The 17,312-nt window shown below is 43.2% G+C and overlaps 1 protein-coding gene across 1 annotated transcript; it reads left to right on the top strand.

The window, feature by feature from the left end:
• Window positions 1–909: 909 nt before the first annotated feature.
• On the top strand, window positions 910–12,024 carry SERPINC1 (serpin family C member 1). The gene is given in 7 exon segments (NM_001129958.1): window positions 910–965; window positions 3,227–3,596; window positions 3,909–4,124; window positions 5,063–5,200; window positions 6,900–7,290; window positions 8,821–8,885; window positions 11,790–12,024. Coding segments are annotated over 7 exon segments (1,392 nt in total). The 5' UTR covers window positions 910–924; the 3' UTR covers window positions 11,961–12,024.
• The last annotated feature ends 5,288 nt before the right edge of the window (window positions 12,025–17,312 follow it).

Raw genomic sequence — 17,312 nt, 5'->3', positions numbered from 1 at the left:
ACAGTGCGTGCTGACTCAGGTAATACTCTTGTGACTGCAGAACACAAGTGGTTGGACAGGAAACTTTACAATTGTCCTTAATCCAGAGTGACAAGGAGCCTCTGACCATTCTGGGGCTTTTTAGGACTGTTCCTCCTAACTGTTCGTACTGTACATGAGGCCCTCAAGGTATCCAGGGTCTAAATAAGCTAAGAACTTAGACAGAACTTCAGTCCAGGTAGAAGTTTCCTGTCTAATGAGTAGAGAAACTCTTTAGAACTCCTATGACTATACCATCTTCAAGGAGTCTCTAATCATAGAGAAGGCACCATACGTGTATCCTGTGAATACAGTTGCGACAATCCTTGTGATACTGTTTTTGGCTATTTAGGAAGATGGAAATAAAAATAACTCTGATTTTTATTTCCATTAGTTTGAATTCCCTTCACCTCCCCAATAACCAAATAAGTAAATATAACAGCAAACATTTAAAAATGTAATGCATTCTGTTTGCTTATTTATAGAGAAAATACACTATTTTCTACCTCCTGGTTTAGTTAACCATGAAAAAAATTTCCTACAGACCAAGTTCTCCTCAGTTAGGTATTTTTTAAGTTTGAATTTGTGAACATGTCCTCCTTTTGCTTTTCTATAAAGATGAACAGGAGAGTGACAGAGTCTTGAGTAAGAAAGGTAGGCCTTTTTTCTCTGGACCTGACTGAACTTTAAAACTTCTCTACTTATTAAACAACACTGGGTGCACACTTTGCTTAACCCCAGGAGCTGGTCATCAGCCTTTGACCTCAGTTCTCCCCTCCTCACCAGCTCCTTCCCCCACCTGAGCCTCTGGAACCTCAGTCAGATTTAGATGAAAGAACCAGTTCAGAGGGATTGCCTCAGACCACACTATCTCCACTCGCCCAGACCTGTGGAAGATTAGCGACCATGTTTTCCAGTGGGATAGGAACTGTAGCTGCTAGAAAAAGGTAAGAGGGGTGAGCTTTCCTTTTGCATGCCCTCAGTGGGTTTTCTGACCTCTAGGGACTCATCAGGATGACCTCGACACCTTTGAGACCAGGCCCTCTCCCTGGTAGTTATAATCAAAGACTTGTTTGCAAGACGTCATTCCAACCACCCTCCCTCCCATCCCCCTCTTGGGTAAGGCCTTTCTCTAAGCCACACCTTGGATTCTTAACCCAAGAAACAAAAGGGATGTCTTCCCTCGTACAAAGATGCTGCATCAGTGCCAGCCCTCACAGCAGTCCAGGAGATACTCTAAGGGGAACTCCTGGGCCTGCCATACATCTGAAAAGAAGGCAAATTTAATCTGTTAGGGCCTCCTAACTCCCTTTTTGCTCCTCCTCCCACTTGATTCCCCCTTGCCTGCCCTGTCTCCCCCCATTCCCATCACCACCACCCCCGCCCCCACCCAAGGTCTCAGTGACCTTAGACAAAGAGCTGCAGCCCTCAACACCAGGCACCTTCCCTTCTTGATCTTTTTACAGGAAGCTAGAAATGAGTCTGTGGCTTGACCACCTTGGTATTTCTGTGTGGTTAACAGAGCTCCCAGGGCCCCTTCGGCCTCCACTTGTATTTCCACATGTAGCTGAGGGACAAAATGGGAAACACAGACAAGCAGCTGGAGAGAGGAATGGCAAAGTTCTCTCTGCTCCATCACCCTGCCTTCCATAGCTCCCTCAGTGCCTCCACTCTCCCACTCTGTGCTTCTGTTCTTAAAAGGGCCACAGAGTTGAGCTCAGATCATGCAAGACATCAAGTACCTCCTAGCTTCCAGCCACACTTGCCCAGCAGACCACACTTGCCCAACAGACCACCTTGGACAGTCCTTCCAGCACTACATGCCTGTCTTTTTCTGCCATGGGAAGATTGAGAAGATTCAGTGCCCACATTCACCCTCCCTTCTCTAGACCTAGGGGCCCCAAGTCAGGCGGAGAAGCTCCTGGCCCCTTCATGTCTCATCTACAAAAATACTACAAGAGAGTAGTATTTATCTTTTGGTTTACTTAATTGGGTGTCTCAATTCCCCTAGTGTGTCAATCTCATGATCTTATTTTTTAAAAAGTGAGATGAGTTTCACTTATCTTAGCACAAGTTGGATTAAAATTTCCAGGCATCAGAAAATGATAAAGGCCTGAACTAAAGCAGTGAGAGAGCCAGGACACAGAGTGCATAGAATCTAGGGTCCGACTAATGAGAAAGGTGAGAGGAGGAGTGCTGGGTGGCTATCAGATTTCTGGATTGGATGACAGGGTACCTGAGGGTCTGTCTGCTGAATTGGGGGACACAAAAGGAGATGTGTGGGTGAGGATTGTGAGTTTAGTTTGCTCATATTTCACTAGGGAACCTGCAGGACCTCCAGGTTGAACTGTCCAGGAAACAATCAGTCTGGCGTTCAGTGGAAGGGTTAGAGCTAGAGATTTGGGCATTTTCAGTACACAGATTGTGCTTTTGCCCCATTTATTCCTTTTTAGCCCTCTTGTGTTGCTGAAATCCCTCTACTATATCAGTCAAAATCCCCCAATCCTTTAACATCCAGATTAAAAGCCATCCATTTCTGAGGTCTCCCCTAAACAGCTTCTGTTAATGGCTCCTCCAACTGCCCTAAGTATACATTAGACACTAAAATTCCCTGCCATTTTTCACATGTGCACGGTCCATCTCACCAATTGGAAGCTTTGCATTCTTTATTTCTCTCAGCATGAGGCCTTGGGCACACAATATTTCTTTTTTTCTATGGCTGTACCTGTGGCATACAGAAATTCCTGATCTAGGGGTTAAATCAGAGGTACAGCTGCCGGCCTATGTCACCGCCACAGCAACACCAGATCCGAGCTGCATCTGTGACCTACACCACAGCTTGCATCAATGCTGGATCCTTAACCCACTGAGCAAGGTCAGAGATTGAACCTACATCCTCACAGACACTATGTTGGGTTCTTAACCTGCTGAGCCACAGCAGGAACTACACAATACTTCTAATAACATCAGTTGCTTCAATAGTTGACTCTAATTTCAACATAACTATGTCCAGGTAACTGGAACTATCCACTTGTAGGAATACAGGACTGGACTTGTCCTGGACTCTCTTTCTTTTCAAAGGTTTTGGCCATCTTCCTGGCCATGCCGGGTTGGGTGGTAGTCTGTGCTTTACTGGTGCAAAATTGTGGTGGGCTGTGGGCGAGGGGACTTCTCAACCTAGCTTAACTCAACCTTCTGTCCCCTGTAGGAGGGAGTGTCTTCTCTCCTTGCTGATTATTGGCCTCTGGGGCTGTGTGACCTGTCATTGGAGCCCTGTGGAGGACATCTGCACAGCCAAGCCTCGGGACATTCCCGTGAATCCCATGTGCATTTACCGTTCCCCAGAGAAGAAGGCCACTGAGGGCGAGGGCTCAGAGCAGAAGATCCCTGAGGCCACCAACCGGCGGGTCTGGGAACTGTCCAAGGCCAATTCCCACTTTGCCACCATCTTCTATCAGCACTTGGCAGACTCCAAGAATGACAATGACAACATTTTCCTGTCACCCCTGAGTATCTCCACAGCTTTTGCTATGACCAAGCTGGGTGCCTGTGACAACACCCTCAAGCAGCTGATGGAGGTACGACCCAGTGCCCTTCTGCCTAACATCCTGCTGAACATCCACGAGAACATTTATGTGTTGGTCTAGAGCCCTGCAGAGACTTTGGGTGGGATCCCAGTCTCCTTGTGTTTCTTTTTCCCTTTCTACTCTTTATTCTTCTTTTATCCATTTATTCATTTAGAAAACATAAGCTGAGCATATTTGCTGTGTCAGGCACTGTGTTTGAAGGAACCCACAACTATTGGTCAGGGGCTGACTGGGCATGCTCAGCACCCACGTTGGTCAGGCTGCCCCACCAGACCCACCACCATTTTCTTTTGGCTTCCACAGGTGTTTAAGTTTGATACCATCTCTGAGAAAACATCTGATCAGGTCCACTTTTTCTTTGCCAAACTGAACTGCCGACTCTATCGAAAAGCCAACAAGTCCTCTGAGTTGGTGTCAGCCAACCGCCTTTTTGGAGACAAATCCCTTACCTTCAATGAGACCTACCAGGAAATCAGTGAGGTGGTATATGGAGCCAAGCTCCAGCCCCTGGACTTCAAGGTGAGTTGCAGATGTCATCCCTTACCTCCAAGTTTTTCCTCTCCACTCGAAATTGAAGAGATAGAGAAGCAGGATCCAAATTAATACTGCTATGCTAGTTGGAGGCAGGTGGAGGTCTTACTATAAGTCAAACCACTGGAGTACTTATTCTTGTGTGAAACCTGGGACATCGATAATATCTATGGGTTGTAGAGGCTGCTCTAAAAAGTTGTATACAAGTCCTGAGACAAAAAAGTCTACTAACTTTGTTTCGGTTTGGTTTTTTGGGTTTGTTTGTTTTTTATCTTTTTAGGGCCACACCCGCAGCATATGGAGGTTCCCAGGCTAGGGGTCCAGTCAGAGCTGTAGCCGCAGGCCTATGCCAGAGCCACAGCAACACGGGATCTGGGCTGTGTCTGTGACCTACACCACAGCTCACGGCAATGCCAGATCCTTAACCCAATGAGTGAGTCCAAGGATCGAACCTGTGTCTTCATGGATACTAGTTGGGTTCATTAACCACTGAGCCACAACAGGGACTCCAAGTCTACAAACTTTATTCAGTCATCATTTCTCAAACTTTTTTGACCACACCTGTCCCCACCCCCAACCCTTGCAGCTCTCGTTAACTTTCCATAGAACACATCTCATGAAGAGTTTAGGTTTTCAAAATCAGAGAAGACAATGTTTTGTGGGTTTTTTTCCCCAGACTATTTTCTCCTTTCTTTCTTCCTCTTCTTCTTTTCTTCTCTTTCTTCTGTTAATATTTATTAACTGTATGGTAGATCTATGACACTATACTAGATTTGTGAGGTTTCCCCAGTGTGGGTTCGAGGGATGGCTTAACCAAATGGTGGGAAAGGGAGGGGGGATGATGAACAAAATTAAGTGTTGCGCAGGGAAGTGGAGAAGCCAATCAAACAGCACAGTTGGGTAGGTTTGTTTCCTGTTCTCCTCAGGAAAATGCAGAGCAGTCCAGAGGGATCATCAACCAATGGGTGTCCAACAAGACTGAAGGGCGTATCACTGATGTCATTCCCCCAGAAGCCATCAACGAGCTCACTGTGCTGGTGCTGGTCAACACCATTTACTTTAAGGTATTCAGAGTGGCTCTGGAGAGACCTCTGGGATGACTTCTTTCCCTCCAGCTCATCCTCTTTCATACCACTGGGCATGTGTAGGTAGATCTTTTTGAGGAATGGTACATGCATGGTCTGGGCAGAAATACAAATCTGCTGAGTCTAGAGCCATGTCTAGGGCTGTGGCTGCTGTGCTGAGGTCCAAAGGGGCCTGGTAGTGTCTTTGGGCCCAAGGCAGAGCGTTCACACTCACAAACCCAACATGCCCAGGAGCAAGGCGTGTGTGGTAATAAAGTCTCATCTATTTGTGACAACCTCTACTAACTCCGTTTTGAGAAGTGGAATAAAATGACAGAGTCTGTAGACAATCCTCAGTAATGAGATTTTTTCCATCATCTAGAACATCTTCTTCAGTGACTCAAAATTCCTCTTGCCTGAAGCTTCTGAACCCCCTGGTACCAGACTAACCTCAAATTTGGCAGAGGCCTTGTGATATGATCATGCAGATAGCCTTGTCTTCCTCAGGGAGAGAAGAGTTCTAAAGATTGTCCCAACTTGATTACCTTTAGGGAGGAGGATGCTCTAGTGGGTCCTGGGAATAAATAGACCATTGATACTCAGGAGGGCCGCCAGCTTAACACAGCTGAATTATGACACATTTGCCCATCCTGGGTCATGCTCCAGATGGATTTTTCTCCCCCCACAGGGCCCAAGGGGTTAGCCAGTCAGTGCTATTGCCAGTCACCCTGTTGTTTGGGGGTCCTTTTGCCCCAAGAGTGGATTAAGTTACGTTTCCACAATATTGTATTGCCCCTTACAGTTTACGGAACACTTTACTATTTATTAGTCCTCTGGATCCTCACAACATCACAAGTGAGAAACTGGACCAGACAGGTTAGTTTAAATTCTGACTCTTCTACTTCTGACTGCAAACTCGAACAAGTTCCTTCAGCCCTTTCTATGCCCCAATTTCTGTATCTATAAAATGGTAGTGATGACACATCTATCTCACAGGATCACTGAAGGGATTGAGTAAATTAATGCACATAAAATGCTTAGAGTGGTACCTGGCATATAGTAAACATCCTACAAATATCAGTGATAACCAACTCCTAATTTTATAGATGGAAAACATCCACTCGGGGCTAAATGACTTGTCCCAAAATTGAAGAGCCAAAAGATAACAAGGAATGATAATTACAACTCAGAAATGCCAAAGGAGTGTCTTGTATCCCCTCCATCTTTGAACATGAAGTTAGCTATGACTCACCCTCTGCATGGCTGGACTCCCAGATGACCCCCTGGGGTTATTACCAGTGTCTGGCTTTATTCATCAGGGGCAGAGCCTCTCATTTTGGAGGATGGCCTTTCAGGAAGAGGCTGGTAGGAGGCAGAAGGAAAAAGGCAATTAGATTTAAACTCCCCAAGAGACTTTCGAAGAAGCCAATAGGTTGTTCTTGTTTTTAGTTTTTGTTTTTCTTGTTACAAAAGCAAATAATCACTCCTAAAAGTCTGGGAAAAACAGAAAAGTTCACAGAAAAAAAAATTCTATTAGTCAGACACAATCATTGTCAACCCTTTCTAGTCTTTGTTCCTAATAATTATACTTACATATTAATGTAATAAAATAACGTGAATATTTTCCATGTCAGTATTCTCCTATGGATGTTTTCGGTCTTCTTGCTTTGTGATTCTCCCACCTTGTGTCTTCTTCCAGGGCCGGTGGAAGTCAAAGTTCAGCTCTGAGAACACAAGGAAGGAACTTTTCTACAAGGCTAATGGGGAGTCGTGTTCAGTATCCATGATGTATCAGGAAAGCAAGTTTCGTTACCGGCGTGTAGCAGAAGGCACCCAGGTGCTCGAGTTGCCCTTCAAGGGTGATGACATCACCATGGTGCTCATCCTGCCCAAGCTCGAGAAGAGCCTGGCCAAGGTGGAGCAGGAACTCACCCCGGAGGTGCTGCAGGAGTGGCTAGACGAGCTGGCAGACACCCTGCTGGTGGTCCACATGCCCCGCTTCCGCATAGAGGACAGCTTCAGCGTGAAGGAGCGGCTGCAAGACATGGGCCTTGAGGACCTGTTCATCCCTGAGAAGGCCAAGCTTCCAGGTGAGTGCAGAAAGGACTCTGCTCCTCTCTCTGCCCTCAAAGTGGTCTGACCAAAGGCAGAAGAGATGGAGAAAGAGTAGAAAAGATGAGTCAGGACACCTGGATTCTAATCCCAGTCCCACTGCTAACTGAGGGGAATCCCTTCCCTCTCAAGATCTCAGTTTTTCTCTTCTATAAAAGAGGGAGTTGGCTCTTGGATCTCCATGGGCCCACCTGGCACTGGAACCCCCTGAGTGTGTAACTGATGGGACCAGGTAGAGAAGAACTTGAAAAGGGATTGGAAAATTTTGAACAAAGAGACAGATATAATTAAGACTAGGGACATGCGGGTCCCACATAATAGGCACAGATGATATTTAACAGCCTTTTACCTGATACTCCAAAGGCTTCATGTGTTTTCTAGGGTCACATGGACAGATACAGCTAACCCCTTCTCAGTTTTGATACTTCAGTAATTGTGTTAAGTCAGTTTGGTTCCTCCAACCCACCATCCTTTAAAAGTCTACACTGGAGTTCCCTGGTGACTCAGAGGGTTAAGGGTCCAGCATCGTCCACTGTGGCCTGGGTCACTACTGTGGCTCAGGTTTGATCCCTGGCCTGGGAACTTTTTACATGCTGCAGGTGCAGGAAGGAAAAAAACAGTATGCATTAAAATATCTCTTTTTTAAAAAGAAGTTTACAGTGTTAGTTAATTGGATTTACCTTTAATGGGCTATCTTTAAACTGGGTCTGAAAACCACTCTCTTTCTTAAAAGTGTTGCCAAACTGGAAAGACATTCCTGCTAGATGGAGTGAGTTTCTTTAAGAACAGAATCCCTGTCCCACGCCCCGCCAATACCTCCATGAGCTCAAGCATGAGATTAAATTCACAGGAGTTGCAGATACAGCTCGGATCTGGTGTTGCTGCAGCTGCGGTTATGGGACTGTACCTGCAGCTGTGATTCAGCCCCAGCCTGGGAACCTCCATATGTCACAGGTGTAGCCCTAAAAAGACCAAAAAACAAAACAAAACAAAAAACACAGGAGCCAGGCTGAATAAGCCCAAAGTACTTTAATACTTCTAACATGTATTTATTTTGAGGGTGTCATTAGGTGAGGGTCCAGGATTTCATTCCATTTTTCAAAAATCCCCAAAGAACCTCTTTCTTTCTTTCTTTCTTTCTTTCTTCCTTCCTTCCTTCCTTCCTTTGCCTTTTGTCTTTTTAGGGCCGCACCCACAGCATATGGAGGTTCCCAGGCTAGGGGTCCAATCGGAGCTACAGCTGCCAGCCTACACCAGAGCCACAACAACACAGCATCCAGATCCAAGCTGCATTTGCGACCCACACCACAGCTCGTGCCAATGCCAGATCCTTAACCCACTGAGCAAGGCCAGGGATGGAACCCGCAACCTCGTGGTTCCTAGTCGGATTCATTAACCACTGTGCCACGACGGGAACTCTGAGAACCTCTTTATTTAAACTGAATTCCTTTCTGTGGGTTGAAGCCAACTCTCCCATTTTATGTTGCCTTCTCTGGTTTTCCCTCTAGGTATTGTTGCAGAAGGCCGGGATGACCTCTATGTCTCAGATGCATTTCATAAGGCATTTCTTGAGGTGAGTATGCTTCTCTTCACTGTCTCCTCTCATGCTGCTTTTTTATTCCCATTTGCTTTATTATTCAGTACATCAGCGCTTCATGTGATTAGTAACTTTGGAGTTCTTCCCCCACTGGCTCTTACAGTACAGACAGCAGATGTTAGGACAGTAGGAGACAACTGTGGAAAAAGGCATGTCTCCAGTCTTCTTCAAACCTCAAATCTGTAGCACCCTCCTCCATGAGGCCTGCTACAGTATAGCCCTGGCTTAAGCCCTCATGGTCTGATTGTTTCACCTTCCATCCTGCTACCTCTCCTGAAGCAGGTCAGGTAGGAACACACACATTAAGGGGAAGGTGACACAGGAAAAGCAGCCAGCAAAGGAGTCCAGAGGAGGAAAACCAGGAGAGGACGAGCTCATGGAAACACAGGAAGGCACTTTTAAGAAAATGGAAAGCATCTAGTAGGAAGATTAAAGACTAACCACAGTGACTTTTCCTGAGGAATTTGGACTGCATAGTGGGGACATATGCTTAATTGTAATGGTTGAGGAGCAGATGGAAGGTAAGGAAGGGGAGCTGGTGAGTGTAAATCATGCCCTAAAGTGTGTTCCAGAAAACTAGAGCTCTAGACTACACTGCAGATAACAAGAAGTTAATGGTCAAATAAATGTGTATCCTCTTCTTGGGAAATTTACAAGAATCAGTGCACATGAGTGTATTGAAGTCTGGAAAGTTCCACAGTGAAGAAAATGGTTCAATATGGCTTAACCTAGTATTGCCCCAATTAAGATGCCCATGGAAACCTTTGCTAGAGTAATAGCTGTGTAAAGCCTGTAGAACTTCTGGCTCAAACAAATACTGAACCATGGGTCAAAAGTATTAGCTATCTGGGGAGCTTACACAGGATGGAGCCTGAGAATCTGTATATTTACCAAGCTCCTCAAAGAATTTAGATGGACAACCAGCTTTGGGAACCACTTTTGTAGACTGTTCTTTGGGAGAAGCAGGCTGGGAGGGAAATGCGATGGGCCAATGTTAGAGAAGGTCACAGGATTGAGGAAATTGCAAAGAAAGAAGATTGTGGTTCAAAGAGAAAGGCTTCAGAGCATGGTGCTAGTAAATACAGTTGCAAAGTCTAAGCTCAGTGGGAAATAAGTAGTTAGGAAGAAAGTGGAAGCATCAAGGGACAGGAGGAAGTCAGAGTAATTGAAATGAGAGTGAGGAAATGTGATAGCTTAAAAAAAACAAAGTAATTTATAGTCTCAGTGAAGATAATGTAATTATAATTTCAAAGTTCCCTGGTGGCCAAGAGGTTAAGGATCCAACATTGTCACTCCCGTGGGTTGGGTTTGATCCCTGGCCTGGAACTTCTGCATGCCATGGGCGCAGCCAAAAAAAAAAAAAAAAAGATAGACCTGTTCTGAGAGATGGCATGTTCACAGTGTAGATGGGACTGGTTTGCTTAGGTGAAGGTAATGCTCACTGGTTTAATGAGATGAAATAAATGTGAGGTTAGGGTACTAAATGGGTCTCCTACCAAAATATTTTAATTATCTAGGTCAAAAAATAGCAGGAGTTAGGGTAGACAGGCTATAGGCTAGGCAACAAAATCCTCAATATAGGAACATAATCCGCAGGACAATAGATGGCAGGACAAAAGCAGGAGTAGAGGGATATATCTTAAAGATACTGACATCAGAACATGAGATTTTACATGAGGACTGGATTAATGGTTTTGGAAGGAAAAACAAAACGCCCACTAAACAATAACACAGGGTTCCTCCATAGCTCTTGGGAATCCAATACACAGGACCCCAAATGATTGTAGATCTCCTGAGAAGCCATTAAAAACCATAATCTGGTTTGAATAAAAGGATCCTAGTCTGCTCATACATTCAGTGCCATTCAGCATGATCATGAGACAGACAGTGCAGGTAGAAGGGAGAGCTGGTCAGGAAGGAAGGAGAGAGAACATCATCAACTAGCTCCTCAAAGCTCCGGGATCTAAACTGCTTTCATTAGAGGCAAGGGCAGAGTTTTAGTGATATTCTGGGTCCCCAAGTAAAAAACTTTCTAACAGTATCTCCCTATATACCTGAGGTGGTTCTGCTTGTCAGCAAGTTCAAATACAATCATTTCAGCCTATTACTCCAAGAAACACTCATCCCATCCAGCCAAAGGACCCTCTTCTTTTTTTTCTTTTTTTTTTTTTTTTTGTCTCTTTGCCTTTTCTAGGGCTGCTCCCATGGCATATGGAGGTTCCCAGGCTAGGGGTCCAGTCGGAGCTGTAGCCACTGGCCTACATCAGAGCCACAGCAATGTGGGATCCAAGCCTCATCTGCGACCTACACCACAGCTCACGGCAACACCGAATCCTTAACCCACTGAGCAAGGCCAGGGATCAAACCCGCACCTCACCTCATGGTTCCTAGTCAGATTTGTTAACCACTGTGCCACGACGGGAACTCCAGGACCCTCTTCTTTCATAGGCACTAGCTTCTGAGTGGCTGCTTACAATATTTATGTCTGGGATTGTGAAGTTCCAGGCATGAAACTACTTCAACCGTAGTGCTCTGACTGAGTCAAAATCTTTAAGTATCTAGTAGAATACCAGGTATAACGATGCCAAGCCAAAAATGTGATAACCTTGTATGCGTTGAGATTTCTGAGATTATCTAACTGGACCCTTATGCTGTGTATTCAGCACAAGGCTTGGACAAATATAAGTGCTTATGTCAATATTCAGTGAATGAAAGTAAGATTAAAAGTAGGGTTCTTGAAGGAACCTAACCCGACCCAAGAATACTTCCACTGGAAAACAAAAGGCCTATGAGGAACTGCTGTGTCTATGGATGATTTACCATCCTGTAATGAATTGCAGAGTAGCTAATGTAGCAGTTTGTTTCTTATTTGACCTGCAGGTAAATGAGGAAGGCAGTGAAGCAGCAGCAAGTACCACCATTGGGATCGCTGGCCGTTCGCTGAATCCCGCCAGAGTGACATTCAAGGCCAATAGGCCCTTCCTGGTTCTTATAAGGGAAGTTGCTCTGAATACTATTATCTTCATGGGCAGAGTAGCCAACCCTTGTTAAAGTGTTATTCTTTATACTTCTTCCTATTTTGGTTTGTGAATAGAAGTAAAAATAAATACAACTACTCCCATATCTCACAATTATGAATAGACTTTGCCACCTGAAATGGACAAGGAAAAGAGAAATGGATAGAGATGCTGCTGGGCATTTGGTAAAATAAGGCTTTCAATTATTCTCTACCAGTGAACATATCTGGGTCAAGAAAGTGAGGGAGGGACATAGGTCACTGCTTCATTTGAAAGATGGTAGGCATCCTGAAAGGGCAGGGGGAGCTTAAATCTAAGTAATTCCCTCATACTAAAAACCAAAAATTTTAAACAAATTAATCTTTATGCACAGAAAAGACAGAGATTCAAATCTGAATATTAAACCATTTAATTCTCAAACCACTCACATGCATAATGTTCTTTTACACAGTGTTAAAATAAAGAGGAAAAGGTATTTTTGTACAAACAAATTTCAAGTATACATTAATAGACTTTTCAGATTACTAACCAAGTTGCTAAGATTTCATTCACATTGTTCTTAAAGCTGTTCAACGAGAAAGCTTTTTGCTAAACTGCTTTAAATATGTTTGTTTATATAAACCCTTATCTTCACTCTTTCTCTAAATCTCCCTCCCCCAACCCTAGTCTGCCCACCCTCCTGCCCTCCCCCCTTCCCGGACACAACAGGGCTCCTTGGGCTCTAGGAGACATGCAACCCCACCAAGAACTATTGGCTTGTCATCAGGGGAAGGACAGAATCTACAGGAGGAGAGACTGAGAACACCTGTCAGATTGAAGGAGAGAACCAATCTGATACTTAGAAATGAAACAAATCAGGATCATATTCTATAGCCTGTGGGTATTCACTTCACTTTTTAATTTTAAAAAAATCTCAGACTCTCACAAAACCACCAAGAAGTTTTTTATAAGCTGGTAGCTGAAAAAATAAGATTGGGTATTTTCTCCAGTGAAACTTCTAAAATCAGGGTGGGCATTTTTAACTTTTTAATTTGGTTATTTCTTTTTCCCCTTGGCAGGGGGTAAGGGCAGCTTAAAAATGGTTGATTTGTGTATTTACATTAAGGGATTTGGTTAAATTTCACAGGGTCTGCCAAGAGTTCTCCCTCCTCAATTCTCCTCCTGAAGTAATCTGGCTTCAGGGCCAGAACAGCCACTCTCCTTAGGAATTAAAGTGCATTTTTTCAGTAAAGTGGGGTGGGGGGGAGGTGTGGTTTACACTCACGTGATAATGATTAAAAGAGGGTGGGGTGAGAGAAAATCCTATTACTATATATAGGTATTTATAATTAAGGTCATAATAAAAACAGATATTCTCTAAGGAAATAAGATGCACAAACCCAGCCCAGCACCCTCAGACGTAGGAGGGTGCTGGCCTGGCTCATTGACTTGTGAGGCATTTTTGATTAATGGAACAATTGCTTCAGATGAAAGTCACAGACCTCAAAGGTTAGTTTTTTCAAAGGCAAAAAACAGACTAGTAGGTTCTTATAGTTAAAAACTCTATCTCATTCCCTTCCAGGGATAACAACATTTTAGAAATTGATTGTCTGTTTTAATATGAATCCTTGATTAGCAAGTTGTGAAAAAATGTTAGATAAGTCTGTTGTATTATGGTAGCCTTTAGAAACTCAGGATGAGGAGGCATAGCTGGTCCTTACAATCAATCAGTATCAGCTGAGGAGAAGTAAAATTTTCCTGTAATCTCTTTATTTGATAGCTACCACCAGAATCTTATTTTCTATTTTCCTTCAAATGCTTTACTGTTTCTTGGGGGATAAACCCAAGAATTTTCCAAAGAGAAAAAAATGCTACATTATTAGCTGTATGAAGTGATGAGAAAAGGGAAATTGTCCTGGATTCTGGCCTCTGAGTCCAGTGTGATCTGCTTTTCACAGTGACCAATGGGAAGGCACAGTGCCAGGGACAGGAAGATGAGAGACAGTTGTCACCCACCATATAAGCACCATTGAGAACAGCTAGACAGATTTCGTTCAGATTGTGTCCATCTGAAGGAAAACTACATTTTGGCTACACTGACTTTCCTATCTTTGAACCTTCCTCCTTGTCTTTTCTTAGAGGCAGAGCATAAGTGGGCCCCACCCAAAATTATGAGAAGCCAGGAATCTAAGGGAAATCTAAGTGGTCTTTCAATGCACTTCTCCCTTTACTCACTTGTACTAACATGTCAAAAAATGAAGAGTTCTGATTTTAACATTTCTTAAAGGAGAAGCCAATGGTTCCTGACTGATCTGGCAGATGTATTTAAGTTCTGCCATTAGATCATAAAATAATGCAACAGGCTAAAACTGTGAACACAGACCATAGAGGATGAACAGTTAATGGACTGAGATATTTCTTTTGCCTACAGTTTAGGAATGTTTTTTCTTTTGTTGTGAGTAGGGGGATGGGGGCAGGGCATGAAACCACAGATTAGCTTTTGTTTAGCTCTTTCAGAAAGGATTTCTTAGAGGTTTAAGAAGGATCAGCAAGCCAATCAGTAGGACAAAAGAACTTAGCCAAACTTCACAGTTCTGATATAGAATTCCTGATAGAGAATTTGTTCATTCTTTGTATAAAATATAGTACGTATGAGTTTCCATATATACTTTTTTTTTTTTTTTTTTTTTTTTTTTTTTTTTTTTTTTACTATTACTTCCCCATCCTCCTCTACTCTCCTTCCCAATACCTTAAAATCCAGTGCGGTATGGTTGCATAAAGTTCAATAGTGTTTCACAGTACTCCTCAATGGTTCTCAGTATGGACACCTGAATGGGCTACTATGCTGGATGCAAACAAATCCCAAAGGCTATTGCTTTTCTATTCCACCCAATATCAGGAAGCCTTCACAATTTTCTAAGGCATAGGAGGCATTTTCTCTAACTGACATTGCAGCATATACATGCTAAGCAAATAGCCAGGCTTTCATGTTATTTTAATGAAATGTCATAGCTGGATGCTAATTCAGTCCTCTGCACTAACAATCTTCTCTTGGACCCACTTTTTCTTCTCAAAACATAGCATCTACTTGAAATTTAAATTATCTATTATTTGTAGGCAATATGAATGAAAATTCCTACACTGCCCAGAATTCTCTCAGAAGAGAGACTGCTATATTTGAACTTGCCCTTAAACACAAATTTCTTTCATAAACTAGAAGTCACTTGGTAGCTTGTTAGTTTGAACAGTGGTTCTCACTTTCTTAATGGTAATCAAACAGTTCTCCCCTCCCTACTATCATGAGTGAGGTTGCCATGGCTAAGTATCTTTATACCTGGGATGGGAGAAAGAAAGATATGGAACCTCATTTGGGAATTACTGGGTTAGGTCTTTGACATCCTGGAACAAAGATGCTAAAATCACACATTTCACATTTCATATAAAATTCAGAAATATTTATGCCTTAGCTAGTGCATTTGATTCACAAAGAAACAAGGAAGAGTGAAAGTCTCTACATTGAAATCCCACTTAGAAGATAGGCTGAGAGACAAGTAACCAAATGTATCACCATCACCCCAGGAAGGAGCTTTCTTTTCCTTCATTAACTTCAACGATACTACCTATTTATTTTACAAACAAAAATCACCCTAGGTGGCTAAGGGTTGGCTCTTTTAATAAGTTCAAGTGCTCTATTTTAGCTAGCAGAGTTGACAAATCTCTACTCAAATCATATATGCAAGGAAAAGAGGATTCTAGGGAGCAGACCTTGGGAATCTGTTTTGCTTACTTATGCACACTTTGTATTTGGTATAGAGAAGAAGCTGAATGGATGCAGCATCTCTACAGGATCACTCTGGGGACAAATGGATGATCCATTTTACTACTTGAGCCTTGGCCTACTATTAAGTCTTGAACTCAGAGCCATGCCTGGAATACCAATAAAGAGATCTTATGACAAAAAGAGAATGGGGTGGAGGTTAGCCTGCCAAAGACCACTCAGGACTATCTAGACAGACAATGGCTCTCAACCCTGGCTGCCCATTACAATCATCTGGGGAGCTTTTGAAGCCCAGATTGCACAGTAGGCCAATTAAACATGAATGTCTGAAGGAGGCCCCAGGCATCAGTAATTTTTTAAATGTCCCAAGTGATTCTTATGTGGATCCAGGATGGAGAACTACTTGCCTAGTTCAACTGGCTCTATAATAGAAAGCATTAAGGCTACTGTTCACCCAAGCCAGATGGAAGAAAGATTAGACTCTATGCTTTCTCCTAGATTCATAGATTTGTCATGCCTCAAAGAAATTACCTAGGCATTTCTCACTTGTTTGTTTGTTTTGTATTTCAATAAGTCATTGTGGCTGTAGTGGGCTGCACTGCTGATAGTATATTATCGATTTAGGTAAACCTGCACCTGAAGTATGTGTTTGTAGCAAGACAGCTGGGAACAGGCCTAGACTACAACTGGGCACAAACAAAAGCCCAGAAGGAAGAATTTTCCTAAGCAGGAGTTAACTCCTGAGTCTAGAATATTAGGAACAGGGCCTATAAGCGGACAATTATTTTATAACTAGAAAAAAAAAAACAGTCCCTGTAGTGGCTCAGCAGTAACAAACCCAACTAGTACCCATGAGGATGCGGGTATGATCCCTGGCCTCGCTCAGTGGGTTGCTGTGGCTGTGGCACAGGCCGGCAGCTGCAGCTCCAATTTGACCCCTAGCCTCAGAATTTCCATATGCCGCAGGTGCAGCCCCAAAAAGCAAAAAAAGAAAAAGAGAGAGAGAGAGAGAAAGAAAGAAAAAAAAAAAAAAAAAAAAAGAAAGAAAACAGCTGTGGTAAATAGATTCACATGATTTTACTGCTTTATCCTCCTACAGAATTCATTCTGTTTGGGCAAAGGTTACTATATCAGTTGTCACCAATGAGTACTGTTTGTCTCATTTAGAATTTCACACTGACTGCGTTGTCACTTGACCTACCCAGTAACCAGGAAGGTAAATACTTACCAGCTAGTACCTGTGAGATAGATGCCAACCCTCTAAAAATCTGAAAATGGATCACTGTCATTTTCACTTTTAACCAAAGAATCCCTTTTTGGATATTACAACCAGCCACTGCATTAGAATGAAAAGGTGGAAAGCATACCAGGATATTTATTAAAGGCCTGGTAGTTCTTCCTCGGCTGTAACAAATGTTCAAAAGGTAGGTAACCTGACTTGGTTCTGCGTACCAGTGCCCCAAACAGCAAATCAGCTGAGTGCTACAACTGGATTTAAAGATTAGGTGGTCTGCCTAGTGGTATTTCACTACTGAAACTGAATTTCCTGACACCCACAACATTCAAATGAGGCCATCTTGACTATGATAACTGTATTAGCATTAAAAACAGAAATATCTCTCTTTATAG

This window comes from Sus scrofa, chromosome 9 (assembly GCF_054392235.1).
Source record: "Sus scrofa isolate SSC_HxYL_T2T_F1_AM1 chromosome 9, Sscrofa_HxYL_maternal_Yorkshire_Landrace_v2.0, whole genome shotgun sequence".
Lineage (NCBI taxonomy): Eukaryota > Metazoa > Chordata > Mammalia > Artiodactyla > Suidae > Sus > Sus scrofa.
Note: the sequence above shows the minus strand (reverse complement) of the source record. Positions and strands in the feature narration are given on the sequence as shown.